The 17,898-nt window shown below is 39.3% G+C and overlaps 1 protein-coding gene across 1 annotated transcript in view; it reads left to right on the forward strand.

Moving 5' to 3' along the window:
• The window catches only part of LOC134658853 (ryanodine receptor), a 245,694-nt gene that overhangs the window by 89,725 nt on the left and 138,071 nt on the right, over positions 1-17,898 (forward strand). Inside the window, exons 34-39 of the mRNA XM_063514524.1 lie at positions 8,859-8,978; positions 10,552-10,666; positions 12,132-12,273; positions 13,368-13,427; positions 16,150-16,304; positions 17,516-17,659. Coding sequence (XP_063370594.1) covers positions 8,859-8,978; positions 10,552-10,666; positions 12,132-12,273; positions 13,368-13,427; positions 16,150-16,304; positions 17,516-17,659 — 736 coding nt within the window. The remainder of the gene's footprint in view (positions 1-8,858; positions 8,979-10,551; positions 10,667-12,131; positions 12,274-13,367; positions 13,428-16,149; positions 16,305-17,515; positions 17,660-17,898) is intronic.

Genomic DNA, 17,898 nt, shown 5'->3' on the forward strand with positions numbered 1-17,898 from the left:
GGCTTCTAATTAGGGAAAGCTGGGAAAAGCACAACTTGTGAGAAATTAAATGCAGACATCAAGTACAATAATGGTATTTATTGTCATACATAACACCATAAAGTGCAGTTTTGCAAAAATTAAATAAAACATCAAGTTTTAGCTAGCACATCACATAATATCACATCCTTTTTATCATTATGAGAAAAACTTAACTGAAATAAATAAATCACTGCCAATAGTGCTAATATTAGACATACATATTTTAAACCAATCTATATATATAAATGCAAGTGTCCTGACTGACTGACTGACTGACTGACTGACTGACTGATTCATCAACGCAGAGCCGAAACTACAAAAGCTAGAAAGTTGAAATTTGCACACTAGGTTGCATTTGTAAAGTGTACAAGAGATAAGAAGCGATTTTGAAAAATTCAACCCCTAAGGGGGTTAAAAAGGGGATGAAAGGTTGTATGGGGTTCAAGTTTTAGTTTAAGCTAGGAATTTGAAACTTTGTGAAAATGTATTATATTGAAAAACAAGAAAACTAATTTCAGCGTTTTTGAAAATTCATCCCCCAAGGTGGTGAAAAAGGGGTTGAAAGTTTGTATGGAGATCAAATATTTTTGTGAGTGTGGGACTTGAAACTCTGTATATGGGTATATTATTATAAGACAGGAAAAGTAATTTCAGCGTTTTTGAAAATTCATCCCCTAACAGGGTTAAAAAGGGGTTGAAAGTTTGAATCCATTACAAATGCTTTGAAACTTCTTAGAAAGGCATAATAGCCGATTACAAAAAAAAGTAATTACGACGTTTTAGGAAATTCAACCCCTAAGGGGGTAAAAAAGGGGATGAAACTTTGTCTTGGGGTGCAAAATTTATTTTAAGCTAGGACCTTGAAACTTTGCAAAAAGGTATTAAATTAAAAAACAAGAAAACTAATTTCAGCGTTTTTAAAAATTCATCCCCCGAGGTGGTGAAAAAGGGGTTGAAAGTTTGTACGGAGATCAAATATTATTGAGAGTGCGGGACTTGAGTCTTTGTATAAAGCCATATTATTAAAACTCAAGAAAAGTAATTTCAGCGTTTTTAAAAATTCATCCCTTAAAAGGGTTAAAAAGGGGATGAAAGGTTGTATGGGGTTCAAGATTTATTTTAAGCTAGGAATTTGAAACTTTGTAAAAATGTATTATATTAAAAAATAAGAAAACTAATTTCAGAGTTTTCGAAAATTCATCCCCCAAGGTGGTGAAAAAGGGGTTGAAAGTTTGTATGGAGATCAAATATTTTTGTGAGTGTGTGGCTTTAAACTTTGTATATGGGTATATTATTATAAGACAGGAAAAGTAATTTCAGCGTTTTTAAAAATTCATCCCCTAACAGGGTTAAAAAGGGGTTGAAAGTTTGAATCCATTACAAATGCTTTGAAACTTTTTAGAAATGCATAATAGCCGATTGCAAAAAAAGGAATTGCGATGTTTTAGGAAATTCAACCCCTAAGAGGGTAAAAAAGGGGATGAAACATTGTCTTGGGGTGCAAAATTTATTTTAAGCTAGGACCTTGAAACTTCGCAAAAAGGTATTAAATTAAAAAACAACAAAACAAATTTCAGTGTTTTTAAAAATTCATCCCCCGAGGTGGTGAAAAAGGGGTTGAAAGTTTGTACGGAGATCAAATATTATTGAGAGTGCGGGACTTGAGTCTTTGTATAAAGCCATATTATTAAAACTCAAGAAAAGTAATTTCAGCGTTTTTAAAAATTCATCCCTTAAAAGGGTTAAAAAGGGGATGAAAGGTTGTATGGGGTTCAAGATTTATTTTAAGCTAGGAATTTGAAACTTTGTAAAAATGTATTATATTAAAAAATAAGAAAACTAATTTCAGAGTTTTCGAAAATTCATCCCCCAAGGTGGTGAAAAAGGGGTTGAAAGTTTGTATGGAGATCAAATATTTTTGTGAGTGTGTGGCTTTAAACTTTGTATATGGGTATATTATTATAAGACAGGAAAAGTAATTTCAGCGTTTTTAAAAATTCATCCCCTAACAGGGTTAAAAAGGGGTTGAAAGTTTGAATCCATTACAAATGCTTTGAAACTTTTTAGAAATGCATAATAGCCGATTGCAAAAAAAGGAATTGCGATGTTTTAGGAAATTCAACCCCTAAGAGGGTAAAAAAGGGGATGACACATTGTCTTGGGGTGCAAAATTTATTTTAAGCTAGGACCTTGAAACTTCGCAAAAAGGTATTAAATTAAAAAACAACAAAACAAATTTCAGTGTTTTTAAAAATTCATCCCCCGAGGTGGTGAAAAAGGGGTTGAAAGTTTGTACGGAGATCAAATATTTTTTAGAGTGCGGGTCTTGAATCTTTGTATAAAGCCATATTATTAATTCTCAAGAAAAGTAATTTCAGCGTGTTCAAAAATTCATCCCTTAAAAGGGTTAAAAAGGGGTTGAAAGATTGTATAGGGCTTAAATTTTATTTTAAGCTACGAATTTGTAACTTCGTAAAAAGATATTTCATTATAAGAGAAGAAAACTAATGTTAGCGTTTTTCAAAATTCAATATTTAAGGTGGTGAAAAAGGGGTTGAAAATTTGTATGGAGGTCAATATTTTTTGTAAGTACGGGACTTGAATCTTTGTATAATGACATATTATTAGAATACGAGAAAAGTAATTTCAGCGTTTTTAAAAATTCATACCCTATAAGGGTCGAAAAGGGGTTGAAAGTTTGTATAGGGTTCAAATTTTATTTAAAGCTAGGAACTTAAAACTTCGTAAAAAGGTATTTTATTAAAAAACAAAAAACTTATTCAGCGTTTTTAAAAATTCATCCCCCGAGGAGGTGAAAAAGGGGTTGAAAGTTTGTATGGAGATCAAATATTTTTAAGAGTGCGAGATTTAAATCTTTGTATAAAGCCATAGTATTAGAACAGAAGAAAACTTATTTCAGAGTTTTTCAAAATTCATCCCATAACAGGGTTAAAAAGGGGTTGAAAGATTGCATAGGTTATAATTTTATTTAAAGCTAGGAACTTGAAGCTTCGTAAAAAGGTATTTTATTAAGAGAAAAGAAAACTAATTTCAGAGTCTGATAATTCATCCCCCAAGGTGGTGAAGGGGGTCGAAAATTTGTATGGAACCCAAATATTTATTGGAGTGCGGGACTTGAATCGTTGTATAAAGGCATATTATTACAATACCAGAAAAGTAATTTCAGCGTTTTTAAAAATTCATCCCCTAAAAGTTTAAACAGGGGTTGAGAGTTGGTAGAGAGTTCAAATTTTATTTAAAGCTAGGAACTTCAAACTTCGTAAATAGGTAGTTAGGTAGTAGGTTTTATTAAATAGTGGACTTGAAAATCTTCTGGGGGTTGAGAGAGATTATATCGAGATTATCGAGAACAATTTTATTCAGTTAGGGGCTTGAAACTTCGTAGCCAGGTTGTGAAAGACAAATCTCATGCGTTGTATAATAATTAACAAATGATTAACCGTTCCTACTGCTATCTTTTGCTGCGTAATGTTCTAAGCTAATGTAGAATTTATAACCACCAATATACAAATCCACGCGTACGAAGTCGCGGGCAACAGCTAGTCTCCTTATATGTATAACAGTAATCATCAGCTATCTGTAAGGATAATCACATTATCCCTTTGTCCGGCCAACTCCTGCAGGTGTCCCGGCGGGAATATGAAAGTTTAATTAATCAATCAAAACCATAAATTGATAAACTCTAGCATCTCAAAATGGTAGTATGCTAGCTGAAGGATTATAAATAATATAGTAATAATGTACTTTATTTATTATTCGGCTCATTTTGATCAATTTATTATCACATTCTAGTTTCCTACAGTTATTTATAATCACTATTTGTTAGGGGTTAAATCTTTTGTCATTTAATAAGTTTGCTACAATAATAATACAGCAATCTAGAGATCATCTTAAGCTACAACACATTTCAGACTTGGTCGCTGTCTGTTTACACAAATGAAAAATGAACAGAAACATACAAGAACATCATTTTAAAAGTTTTCAAAACACTAAATGGTATTATAATCAAATACATCTACACAATGCTTAATTGTTTATTGTTGAGAAAAACTTAATGATATTTTCATTATAGGTAGGTATGTAAATGAGGTTATCTAGATTTCTAATCAGACATTTTAGCATAAAATTTATACTATTATATAGGCACAAACGAGGGCACCGCAGGTGTTTGGGGCAAATTTATGGGTTGGATTTCACGGCGGTAAAAGCGAGTAAATGTGTCCCGGCTACGCCAGTTACCTTGCGCCAAGATGTCGTCTACAGGTAGTTGCAGCACCCAGTTTTTGGATGCCACCGCAGGGCGAAGGCTCCCTGGGCTAGCTTTAATGCCCGCCTCGTTTAACGTCCGTTTCACCCACCCAGCAATTACTGTACGTGATGCGGGTTTTGGTGGTCCACAGCAAGTAAGAAATAAATTGTCTTTATTGCACACACTTCGCCGGTCTGCCGACAATGTAATGACCCGTTTCACCCAGTGAACTGGGTCAATAGTGATGTTGTTTTTATTGCGCAGTAGGCGCCAACCAGATTGCCTTTGCCTCTCATTGTCTGTCTTGGACCCAAACATTGGAAACAAGGACACAGAATCTTCTTCTATTACACACCGGTTTTGATTTATTGACAGCAATGTCAGGTCGTGAACCCTACGCCCTGAACATAGCAACAAGAGTGTTGCCGTTCTTTTGGAGCACTGAAATAAGTTATTCTCATCGCATTTATTATTTATGAGATAATTAGTCAAAATATCTGTATCCCAAATTGGTGGTTTACATGTTTCGCGTGGTTTTTGAATAGCTATTGATTTTAGAATTTTCTTTACCAAAATATTTGAGCTTAGTCTGTCTGATACATCGGGATTACATAAAGTAGCAATTGCCGATTTATAAACTAAAATAGTGCGATACGATAGCTTATCTTTTTGGTACAAATCAGAAAGAAATCTAGCTAATTGTGACCCACTAGGATCATAAGGAGACGATATATTATTAAATGAGCACCATTTTAACCATTTATTCCATGCATTTTTATAGGTTTTCAGAGATGATTCGCGCCAACCTGATTGTAACAGTAATTTCTGTTCTGGAGTCCAGTCTGTTAATTTACAAGTCCACCCCCACATCTCCAGACTTGAAGAGTCATTTCGTGGACTTTCTTGGGAGGTAGACCCGTAAGCGTATCCACTAGGACCCGGTGCAGGCGGTGTATTGTGAAAGGAGGGCTCAGGGATCTGTTCCGTATGTCTGGCTTCCAAAATACTTTCTCCCATTTGGGAGCTACAATCAGATAGGTCCCTTTGGCAGAATTCAGGTGAGAAAGTACTTTCGGAATTAGGAACGGCGGAGGAAAGACCCATGCTAGAGGGAAGTCCCAATTTCTGCTGAAGGCATCGTGAAAGAGTGCCTTCTGATCCAACATGTCCAGACTGACATACTGGGGTACTACATGAGCTGATTTCGATGCCATCAGATCGACAAGGGGCACTCCCCATTTTTGAAATATGACTTGGGTTACCTCGGGAAGAAGGTGCCATTCTGGATCGGCCCTGAGTCGAGATATATGGTCCGCTTCCCCATTGAATCTCCCTGGTATGTGGTGAGCCGTCAGGTGAATGTTGTACTGGTCCAACAGTTTGAACACTTTCCTGGTTATGCCCATCAAGCTGCTGGACTTCGTCCCGCCTTCCTTCCTCAAGTACGCTATTGTAGTCTTGTTGTCGCATTGTAACATCACAGACGAATCCTTTAGGTAAGGACCGCGTTCTCGCAAGACGTGGAGCACAGCGAGCATTTCCTTTTGGTTGGAGTGTAGGAGAGTCTCTTGCGGTGACCATCTGCCCGATAGTTGCCATTTGTCTAGCCGCGCTCCCCACGCCAAGCCTGATGCATCGGTCGCCAGAAAGTGTTCGATTGGCGGCTTGTGGAGGGCAGACGGCCAGTTGTGATGTCTCAGCCACCACTTTAACTCTTTTAGACTCTGCTTGGGGACCCAATAGCGGCGAGAGAAATTGTTGGCCGGCAAGCTCAAGGAGAATTGGATTAGCTCGCGATGGTTCAAGCGACCTCGTGGTACTACAAAACTTGCGAAGTTTATGCGACCTATGAGGCTTTGAATTTCTTTTAGTCGAACAGACTGTCGACATAGAACTTGAAGTATTTTCTCTTTCAATACCGTGCATTTCGCATCTGGGAGGCTTTTTATCCCGTGCCACGGGTCCCATGTGATCCCTAAAAATTCCAGACTTTTTTGTGGCGTCAGTATGGACTTCGCATAATTGATCTGCCATCCTAAGGTTTCTAGGAGGTGTACAGCCTCGATTGCTTGTACCGATAACGTCTGCTTGTCTTGGTGGGCTAACAAAAAATCGTCTAGGTATACTATTACCCTGAGACCTCTTTCCCTTAATTTTTGGGTGACCCAATTCGACAGGCTGGCGAATACCTTCGGTGCCGTGGCCAAGCCGAACGGTAATGACGTCATCTGATATACTTTGCCCTTGAACATTACTCGTAAGAACCTTCGATGTGACTCCGCGACAGGGAGATGAAAGTACGCGTTGGATAGGTCGATCTTTACTAACCAATCGTGCGGTTGAATAAAATCCGGTATTCGTTGGATATTTATTAGACGAAACTTGGACACAATCAGGTATTTGTTTAAATTGCGCAGATTGAAAATCGGACGCATTGTCCCGTCTGATTTGGGAGCCAAAAACATTGGAGATATATAACTTGGGGATGGCAACACCGGTTCCAGTGCCCCGATTTTTATTAATGATTTTACGGCTAACTTCATTTCGCATGAGAATTTTGTTTGATGTTTGTGATTGTTCTTTGGCCAACAAAGGGGAACTTTTTGTTTCAGAGGCAATCGATACCCTCGGATCATTTTTATTAAAGAGTCTGGCGCCTTCATTTGCTCCCAAACATGAATGAATTTTAGAAGGCGGCCCGCTATGAATGTCTGCGCGACAGAGTCAGAATCTTCGCTTGCCTCGAAACTTTTTGCTGTCTCGGCGGCCTCTATAGTTAGAATTTGGCACTTGTTCGTCATTTTTCGGGGTGTTACGATTCTTATTGAATTTTCTATTTTGTTTGCCATCTCGATTTTGCGAAAATCGTTGTGGCATATAGTAAGGCGCCTGTTGAGAAAGCGGATTCATCAAGTATCCTTGCGTAGGATATTGGTAGTATGGGAAACCATGCGCTGGTGGAGTTGGTAAGGGTTTGCCAAAATAGCCCGTATTAGGACCATTGTTTGAGCCCTGCGCGGGCTGTCTAGCACGAGATGGTCCGGCTTGCGCAGCCGGCCAGTTAGACTTTGATGTAGTTTGAGTTGGTAACGGCCAAAGGGTTTTCGCAACCCCGCCGTTCTTTTCTAGCTCAGCTGATAACAGCTGTTTATCAAACAACCCCTCGCAAGTTGGCGGAATCTTACGAAGACCCGCGCGAACGAATTTATCTTTAACGTATTTCAGAATACCGTCACGCCTCTGTTGGATTAAATCTGCTCTATGCCCACATGCCATTTGAAGAAGATCAACGGAAATTTTGTTAAAAGAACCATTGATAAAAATTTCATTAAGCTTTTCTCTTAAAACAGCTACAGTAACATCTTCATCTGATGCGGAAATCCACGTGAGTAAAGACTCTAACCCAGATTGCAACGATTCTTTTTGTTTGATTAAAGCCTGAGTAATGGCGGCAAAGCCCTTCTCAGTGACACTAAGCGAGATATTTCTGTCGTACGGTTTCAATTCATCGTTACATTCGGTATCGATGAAACCTGGGGTAGAGGAATAATTCTTCTGAACCTCCGCATATCGCACGTCAGCCCAATCGGATGCGCCAAAGTGCTGTACAGTATTTAAAAAATCTATATGACCTTGACATGACTTTGGAACAGCCGGTTCTTTTACAGTAGTATTAAACGGTAAATTAATGCTTAAATCTGCCGTTTCAGTTTTATCCGCGCCACGTGGTCCATTGTCAGGGCAAAGTTCACCGCTGACATTCAGACTGATATTGTCGTCGTCATCGTCCGAGCTAAGATTCGACGAGGGCACGGGCATGGGCGGTGGAGCATGTGGGTACACCATTGAGGATAAAAAGCGTTTTACATCACTCACCTCCTTCACAAGGTTATGAACCATGGTATTGCTATTTTCGTGACGTTTCCTTTTTACTTTTGAGGATTTGTGGGGCGCTCTCCGTTTCCTTTTTGAGGGCCCTGGTATTGGCGGATCCACAGGACCCACCGATTCCATGCTCGCTTCCGAGCTATCCGAAAATGAGGAGTTACTTTTGTCGTCACCCATAGTTCGTACTGAAAAACAAAACTAATTAAAATCTATCATACGAACGGTTACACCGTTTAAAATTTTTTCAATATATACCATAAATAGATATGAATAATTAAAAATTAGGCACTTATTTTTACCAGATCGCAGAAATATCGAGCGTGCTTTCTGGTAACAACCTTCTAGTCGGAAAACAAAATTGCCAATGAAACTCGATCTGAACTCGAGAATCCATCATGGCTACCATGGTGGGGTTTTAAACGGAAACAAATGGCGGGAAAGTAGGGTGACCAGTACTGAAAAACGGCACTTCAACCAATATAGTCACGGATAACAGTGTTGCTACTCTCATTTATTAGGCTTCGAATGACGTACAGTTGGTTAATATACAAAATCTCTTAATATATCTGAGCGTGTGTTTTACCCTGCCCTGCCGAACAACTGCACGCCTTTATTATTTGTCTGATAATTTGTTTATTTCACCCTACCCTATAATTTACCCTATTTTACCCCACCCAAGGTCTCCACTACGACGAAGCTGAAGAGCCCAAACTGAACCTGAAGCGGCTGCCTTCACGCCCTCCCCGCAAAGGCTCTGTCGGGAGAAACGTCACTATACAGAATTACAATTTACAGCCAGGTCTATAAAGAAAATAAAATCATTTCTGTCGTATAATCTTTCAAAGGTCTCATAGAACTGTAATGCCATACTTATTAATGTTACACAGACACTAACAGAACTGAAATATTCATTATGCAACTCCGCAGAGAACTATAATATTCATTACGTCACCCTAGGCTCGTAAGTGGGATTTTCTTTCCGCTACGCGAGAAGAAAATCTCACTTCCTGGCCAAGGCAAGACGTAAAACTTTAGACAAACCACGGGCGGTAATTCGTAAAGCCCCAGATCGCATATTTATGGCCCTCACCTTCGGTTCGGGCCACAAAGACTTGCGATCTGGAGCATTTATGAATTCACCTCCTCATACAGTCAGCAGCAATAGTTGCTAAGCGGGCGAGGTGTTCAAAATGATCTTGACGCGACTTTATTGTTAAGAGAATAAGAGCGCGTCAAGGTAATTTTGAACACTTCGCCCGCTTAGCAACTATTGCTGCTGACTGTACCTAGTATGTAATGTACTATTACACAACCGCCGAATGTTCTATAATATTGAAGTTACTGACACTGACCTGTAATCGCCATTCCATCGGCTTCAGTTGCTATCGATGGGAAAAAAATCTATGGCAAAATAATACTTGACTCGTCTAATTTTGCATCGGAAAAAAAACACATTTCATTTGCTATCAACAGAGGGCGGAATTGCTCATGGCAAAAATCAAACGTCAATAGAGTTGGAACGTTAAATTTATCGACTTTTTCAGCTATCGATAAGTTCAGTCACCTTTTACATTTCTGACTTTAACATAAACTTTTGATTAGCCAGTTGACTAGCTAGTTTTAATAATGGAGTACTAAGTTAAGTAGTTTTTAAAATTATCGTTTTATATTGTCTTTTATTTAAATATTATTCCGTAATGTTCATATGACGTCTATTATTGTTTGCTTATGGATTTGAGGTTTAGTTTTGTTAATCAATAAATAAAGATACGGTAAATATAATTTCAGTTTACTCGATAGTCGATAAAATTCCACGTTCCAACTCTATTGACGTTTGATTTTTGCCATGAGCAATTCCGCCCTCTGGGCCTATCAATCACGTTTAATGTAGCATTTTACGTATTGATTTTCAGACATTATACGAGTATGTGATTTAACCTAAAACATTTTTTTGATTTCTTCTCTTGTTTATTCATATCATAATTTTAATTTCTTTATTCAGTTCTTTAACATCATACATAAATTAAAAATCATACTATTTTTATTTGTTAAATACCACTAAATCGTTATTTATAACTGACATCTGGCGATTCATTCTTAAAAACTCTGCCTTAACTACCTTATCTTCTACCTTAACTTTCCACATATGTGACGTTCCACGGATAAAAGTACCCCTTGAGTGTCGGCGCTTACGCTATAATGACGCTCCAATACTAATCCGTACGCGACGTCAGAGCCAGTCACAATAAGGTACCTTCAACCGTGGAACGTCATATCCACGTAACTCCATTGCAATTTGCACCTTATACCCTGTTACTCAAGTCTCAGCAATTTGCACCTTATACCTTAGCACTCAAGTCTCATTCTTGTAGGTCAAGTGAACGGCATGCACCGTACCACGAGTGAAGCAGAAATGTCCAAGTACGAGTTGGGAGTACAAAGTGCGGCGGATGAGAAGAAAGATAAGAGGGGGCGGTCGCCTTTCAAGTTAGTATAGCTGTCTCATTTTTAGGGTTCCGTACCCAAAGGGTAAAAATTGGCCAAGAGCTGGTCGGGCCATGCTTAGTGTAGGGTTCTGCAGTTACCATTCTGTCCGAATATGCTAAACGGGGGCTATTAGTAAGTATCATTTATATTATAGACCAGGATCTCTAGAACTGTGCTGGAAGAGATCCCTTAACGGGATAAGTTCGCCTTTGTACACATTTACTGGATTATCTCTGTGTTATGTACTTGTTTTGTACAATAAAGTGTTTACTACTACTACTACTGTGTCGTACCTAAGCATAATTATTAGACCGCAATTTCACTTCTGATCCCTGTAAACTGCAACTTTCTAGCACTAACGATCACGGAGCAGTCTCGGACAGACAGACAGGCAGACGGACGGACATGGCGAAACTATAAGGGTTCCTAGTTGACTACGGAACCCTAATAAGAACCCTAATAACGTATATACACTACGACTCCGCTGTCCGTCCGTCTGTCCGTCTGTCTGTCACCAGGCTGTAACTCATGAACCGTGATAGCTAGACAATTGAAAATTTCACAGATGATTTATTTCTGTCGCCGCTATAACAACAAATACTAAAAACAAAATAAAATAAATATTTAAGCGGGGCTCTCATACAACAAACGTGATTTTTTTAACTGTTTTTTGCGTAATGGTACGGAACCCTTCGAGCGCGAGCCTGACTCGCGAGTTGAGTCACAAGCAAGAGAAAAAATGAAAACTATTTTTTCCAATTTAGAGATAAACTAAGGTGCTAATTGTAAGTGAAAAAAACTTTAGTCTGGTTTGACAAATACAACATTTTACCTCATTTTACCTCAATCCCCCAACCCCTGAACTAATACTACTCTACCACCTCACACACGACCCCCATCCCTCAACCCCTGGCACCTCAACCCTCTGACCCCTCAATCCCAACTTTTTTTTCAAGGTCAAGGTTACTCCAAGATAATATTTATTTTTGAACACCAAAGTATACACACAAATATTTCTGTACAACCAGGCGTGGCTCACTCCGCGATTTCGTCGCGTCGCTGCAAGTACCTACAAGTACATGCGGCCCACACCAATTTTGGTGTCTAGCCATAGTAGTTGCCGCGCACCGCTACGGAACGGACGCCTGCTCCCGCTTGCGCCACCTATCGGTCATATCTGTCCTAAAAACTCGTTTTGTTAGAGAGTGGATCTTCTGTACCTAGTACTATTATTTATTCTGTGGTACAACATAATGTGCTATTCATCATCATCATCATCATCATAACTTAAAAGCTTTGCTCTTGTCGGTGGAGTAATCGCCAATCATTCCTTTCTTGTGCCAGTCTTTTAATTTCCTCATACGATGTATCATTTTTTATTTGGCTAAGATAAGTTATTCTAGGTTTCCCTTCACAATGCTATTATGCAATGTGCTATTGTGAACTCTATTTCTTACATCTTAAGGTTCTTCAAAAGCAAGCGCGGCGAGAGCAGCGACCGCTCCAAATCCCGCAAGTCCAAGACACCAGACCCGTTCAGTGATGGCGAACTGTCGCCAGAACGCTCTGCTATGAGGCGACCTAACCCGCAGATCCGAGTGTCGCAGGTATGGACCTTAACTTGTGAGGGATAAGGTTGAGTTTTGAGTGGATAAGTTTGAACCCCTTGCAAGTTGGTAAAAACCTTGGTTGGTTGGTAAACCTGTAAAATATAGTTGAGTTTGGTTTGAATGGCAATTGTCTACTTTCCTACTAGTCAAATCAGCTTCTTTTTTAGAACTGTCAAAACGATTTGCTAATATGGAATTTATATGAAATCATGTGTAGTGACGTCACGGTCAACTCGCCTACTTTTTATATTTCAATCCGATTTATTAAATAGAAATTGTGTTTAAAAACAACTGTTATCTATGTTTTTCTCATAATTATCTGGTGTTTTATTTCGTGCTCAGTGAGAAATAATTTATTATAAGAAGAGGAAAGTACCCAATTGTTAGTTTAATACAGTTAAGACAGTTTTTTCGCCCATTGAACATTTTAACTTTGCTCATAAATAATTTCTGACGAATAAATAATTGTCTGACGAAAACATAATATATACATATACAACGTAAACCATGTTAACTGTTTTTTTAAACCTTGAAACCTATGAGTTTTTTTGTTGAGGTGGTGATTAAACTTTTGACACGAAGATTTTTAAATCGGCAGTGATTGATTTGTGCCTAATTAAATTTCACACTGGAAAAAAAAGGTGTCAGTTCAGGTACTACTTAATGAGGAAAGGAAATGCTATAATCTGGCAAACCATTGTGTCAGTAAAAAAAAGTGCTGAAAAACCTGAATTTTAAAAAGTTCCGGCGTCTTTTCACGACAAAAATATGATGTCAGCATATATTGTTTGTGTTTTCATATCTAATACCTTTAACGGATTTTTTTTTGTATATTTATACATTTCTGGGATCTCGGAAACGGCTCTAACGATTTCGGTGAAATTGGCTATATGTGGGTTTTCGGGGAAAAAATCGATCTAGTTAGGTCTCATCTCTGGGAAAACGCGCATTTTTGAGTTTTTATATGTTTTCCGAGCAAATCTCGGTCTCCCAGATATTAGATTTAAACGACAATGTGATTCAAGAGTTTAAGTGCCACCCTTTGACCCTGAGTTGTGTGTGTTTTTATTTAATTTTCTTTTATCCCCAAGGCGAATACAAGGTATGACGCTACCCTGGGCCGGCCAAGCAAGGCGAACTTGTTTGACAATGTGAGTTCCCTACGTGTGTTAACTGTACATACATACATACATATAATCAACCCTATTTCCCGGAGGGCTAGGCAGAGACCACGGATTTCCATTTGCTACGATCCTGACATACCTCTTTCGCTTTCATACATAGACTAGGAATCCTCTAGACGGAGTTTAGACCAATTATTTCATGAAACCGATGCTGCCAAAAATACTGGGGGGCGGGGGACGAGGCGAGCGAGTCCCGTGCCGTGATTGGTCCGTTCAAAGACACGGACGTCACACAAAGACACTTTGACTCGAAAATGGAGGAAAACTACCGTATATTTGTGGCAGAGGGGGTAGCGCTACTATGATCAGTCTGGGGATGTCTTGTCTGTGCTTTCATAACATTCATCATACACGCTCGCCGGTTTAGGGTGCTCTTGACCTGGCTTTTCTTCAGGATTTCCCCGATCTGACCAAAGAAAGTCCGCCGAAGTCAGCCCGTTCTAACTCCCTCTTCTACTAACACTGTGTCAACTGTGTGTGTTGTTAGGCTTAGCACGCACTGCGGTTTTTAGGGTTCCGTAGCCAAATGGCAAAAAACGGAACCCTTATAGATTCGTCATGTCTGTCTGTCTGTCCGTCTGTCCGTCTGTCCGTCTGTCCGTCTGTCCGTCCGTATGTCACAGCCACTTTTCTCCGAAACTATAAGAACTATACTGTTGAAACTTGGTAAGTAGATGTATTCTGTGAACCGCATTAAGATTTTCACACAAAAATAGAAAAAAAACAATAAATTTTTGGGGTTCCCCATACTTTGAACTGAAACTCAAAAATTTTTTTTTCATCAAACCCATACGTGTGGGGTATCTATGGATAGGTCTTCAAAAATGATATTGAGGTTTCTAATATCATTTTTTTCTAAACTGAATAGTTTGCGCGAGAGACACTTCCAAAGTGGTAAAATGTGTGTCCCCCCCCCTGTAACTTCTAAAATAAGAGAATGATAAAACTAAAAAAAATATATGATGTACATTACCATGTAAACTTCCACCGAAAATTGGTTTGAACGAGATCTAGTAAGTAGTTTTTTTTTTATACGTCATAAATCGCCTAAATACGGAACCCTTCATGGGCGAGTCCGACTCGCACTTGGCCGCTTTTTTAAACAGCGGTTCCGCTACCGCAAAAAATGTAACGTACGGCATTCTTTATAAGCGCACGCACGCAACTTGCTACATTTTGACCGCAACCGCAAGAAAAAAACCGCAGTGCGTGCTAAGCCTTAACTGTGTGAGGACTGACATTGGTGTCTCTCTTTTAATTAACAGCCTTTTTCACTTTCTTTACCTACAGTCAGCAGCAGAAGTTGCTAAGCGGGCCAGGTGTTCAGAATGACCTTGACGCGACTTTATTGTTAAGTGAATAAGAGCGTGTCAAGGTAATTTTGAACACCTCGCCCGCTTAGCAACTTCTGCTGCTGACTGTATATAAAGGGAATAGTTTCTTTAATCTGTGGAGCCTTTTCTTCACTTTTAAGTTCCGAAAAACTCATTGGTACGAGCCGGGGTTTGAACCCGCGACCTCCGGATTGCAAGTCGCACGCTCTTACTTCTTCAGCCCTAGTAGCACGGTCGCATTTTTATCGTTTATCACCATGCCTATCACGTTCTAACAAGTATGTAAGTGCTAAAGTGACGGGCATAGTGATAGTCGATAAAAATAGAACCGTGCTGAGCCCGCTGCTTACAAATCCTATATCATAAGAAAAGTTATTGATCGTAAAAGACATCTAAAAATTAAGAAACAGTAGTATCCCTCTCTATGAGAAAGATAGGTAGTCCTATCTCGCGGGCGAGATACTGTCGCGCCACTTCTGCGCTAGGCCTACTGATTGTCTAATGTTTTGGTAACCAGTGTTACCGCGTTTTGTCTAGACTAAAACAAGACATATCGACCGGGATATGAACCGTGATTACCTTTTGTATATAAGTCTAGTGAAACTAGGTTACCGTATAGATGGGCCAAAATAGCGACCGAATGGGCACCACAGATCACCCGAGGCAGAGGCAGACCAAAAATGAGATGGCGGAACGACCTGGCCTCATTCTGTGGCGACTGGCGGGAGCATGCACAAAGCCGTGACGAGTGACGATAGACAGGGGAGGCCTTTGCCCAGCAGTGGGACACAATATAGGCTATTTAAAAAAAAAAAAAAAAACATACAACCGAATTGATAACCTCCTCCTTTTAGATTTGGAAGTCGGTTAAAAAACAAGCAACAACGGTTGCACTCCGGGAGTGCCGATAGAAGTGAAAACTCACCTCACTATCTTACCGACGCCCGGTAACACGGTACATACGTTTAGCGGAGGTATTCTATTTATTTATTATTTATTATATATTATTATCATTCTCAAATAAGATCACACTTTTTCATTGACATGTTTATTTACATACTGCCATGACAACGTCAAATTATTTGAACATAGGTAAGGAGTCTTGAAAAGGAGTCCGCAACATAAATATGTCAAATAACATTGAGTTTTTCTTTATTGATTTAAATGGCATCTAAATTATGAGTGGTCATCTAAACCTTACGCCCCTTACGGTCACGTGATCGCCTTACGCTGTCTCGAGTTTATCATTTTTTCCCCACCTCAAAAAGTGCCCAGCGGGCTAAAGAAGTTTTCACTTCAAAAATCTAACCGTGAAACATTCAAAACTGTTGACTAAAACAACATGTTTTCCACAGACAAACCTCAACAATCTCCAATTGCCAACGCCCCAGCAAGGCCGAAAGGAAATGACCACCAGTACCCTTGCCGCAGCTCAGACGGAGATGGTTGGAAATGAAATCTTCGACGCAGAGTGTCTCAAGCTTATCAACGAGTACTTCTACGGAGTCAGGTAAAATATGATTTTATAGACAGGCCAATTTTTGAGTATACTGGTACTAGTGTGTAATAATATCTACCGCAAAAAGGAAGCAGAGATTGCTTCGGCCTTTGGGTCAAAAATGTTGGAGACTTTTGTGTTAGAGCGCGTCGTAATTCTCTTTCTTGACTTTATTAAGTATATATGTTGCAGTCAAAAACGTGAACTGGTCAAAAGAACTTTTAACCGACAAAAACAGGCAAAACTGCTTTTGACTGAGCATGTTGGTCAAAAGTAGTTTTACCTGAAAGTCATACCTATTTCTGGCAGCAGTTGCGTTTTTAGGGCGTAGCAAAAAAAAATAACCCTAACCTACCTATCTCTGGGAACAGTTTCGTTTTTAGGGCGTAGCAAAAAAAATAACCCTAACCTACCTATTTCTGGGAGCAGAGAATTTTACCCCAATGTACCAAATATTACCATACAAATCCTAAAAACTAGCCCAAAATTACATAAAAACAAATTTCTATGTAAAAATTGTCAAGTGCGAGTACTTTTGACTGATAGTAACAGTCACAATTACTACTAACCAATGATTTTCAGGTAAAACTACTTGCACCAAACTGTTTGTCATCGTTAAAGAGTTTGCTAAATTTTATTGTATGGAAAGTTTCATAGTAAACCGCCGCGGCGCGCCGGGTGACGTTGAACAGTCTGTCAAGTGTGGATGGTGCAACTGGCATTATGGCGTGTAAAAATTTACCTAATGTAAAAACTGCAATTTTACGCTCCTCCCCCTCTTAATAAACTACTTACTTTTTAGGGTTCCGTACCCAAAGGGTAAAAACGGGACCCTATTACTAAGACTCCGCTGTCCGTCCGTCCGTCCGTCCGTCCGTCTGTCACCAGGCTGTATCTCACGAACCGTGATAGCTAGACAGTTGAAATTTTCACAGATGATGTATTTCTGTTGCCGCTATAACAACAAATACTAAAAACAGAATAAAATAAAGATTTAAGTGGGGCTCCCATACAACAAACGCGATTTTTGACCGAAGACAACGTCGGGCGGGGTCAGTACTTGGATGGGTGACCGTTTTTTTGCTTGTTTCGCTTTTTTCTTTGTTGATGGTGCGGAACCCTCCGTGCGCGAGTCCGACTCGCACTTGGCCGGTTTTTTTTTTATCCTCTTGATATGTATTATGTTATTGTTATATGTTACAATAAAAACAATTTTTTTTCAGGGTATATCCAGGTCAGGATCCGACACATCTGTACGTCGGCTGGGTGACCACGCAATACCACCTCCATTCCCGGGACTTTAATCAGGGCAAGGTCATGAAGTCATCCGTCATCATCACTGATGACTACGACCGCGTTATTGAGAGGTACCTAAACCATTAGTTTTATTGTTAAGGGCCTACCTGCGGTTTTCATCGATTTTTGACAAGTTTTGAATCGTATCTCCTACTTTTGCACCACAGATAGAATTATAAGACAAACGGCTACCAGTTCTTCAATCTTTTATCTCCATTTTTAACCGCCTTCAACAAAAAAAGGAGGTTCTCAGTTTGACCCGTATGTATGTATGTATGTATGTATGTATATTTGTTCGCGATTATCTTGC

The sequence above is a fragment of the Cydia amplana genome, chromosome 23 (genome assembly GCF_948474715.1).
Source record: "Cydia amplana chromosome 23, ilCydAmpl1.1, whole genome shotgun sequence".
Taxonomy (NCBI): Eukaryota; Metazoa; Arthropoda; class Insecta; order Lepidoptera; family Tortricidae; genus Cydia; species Cydia amplana.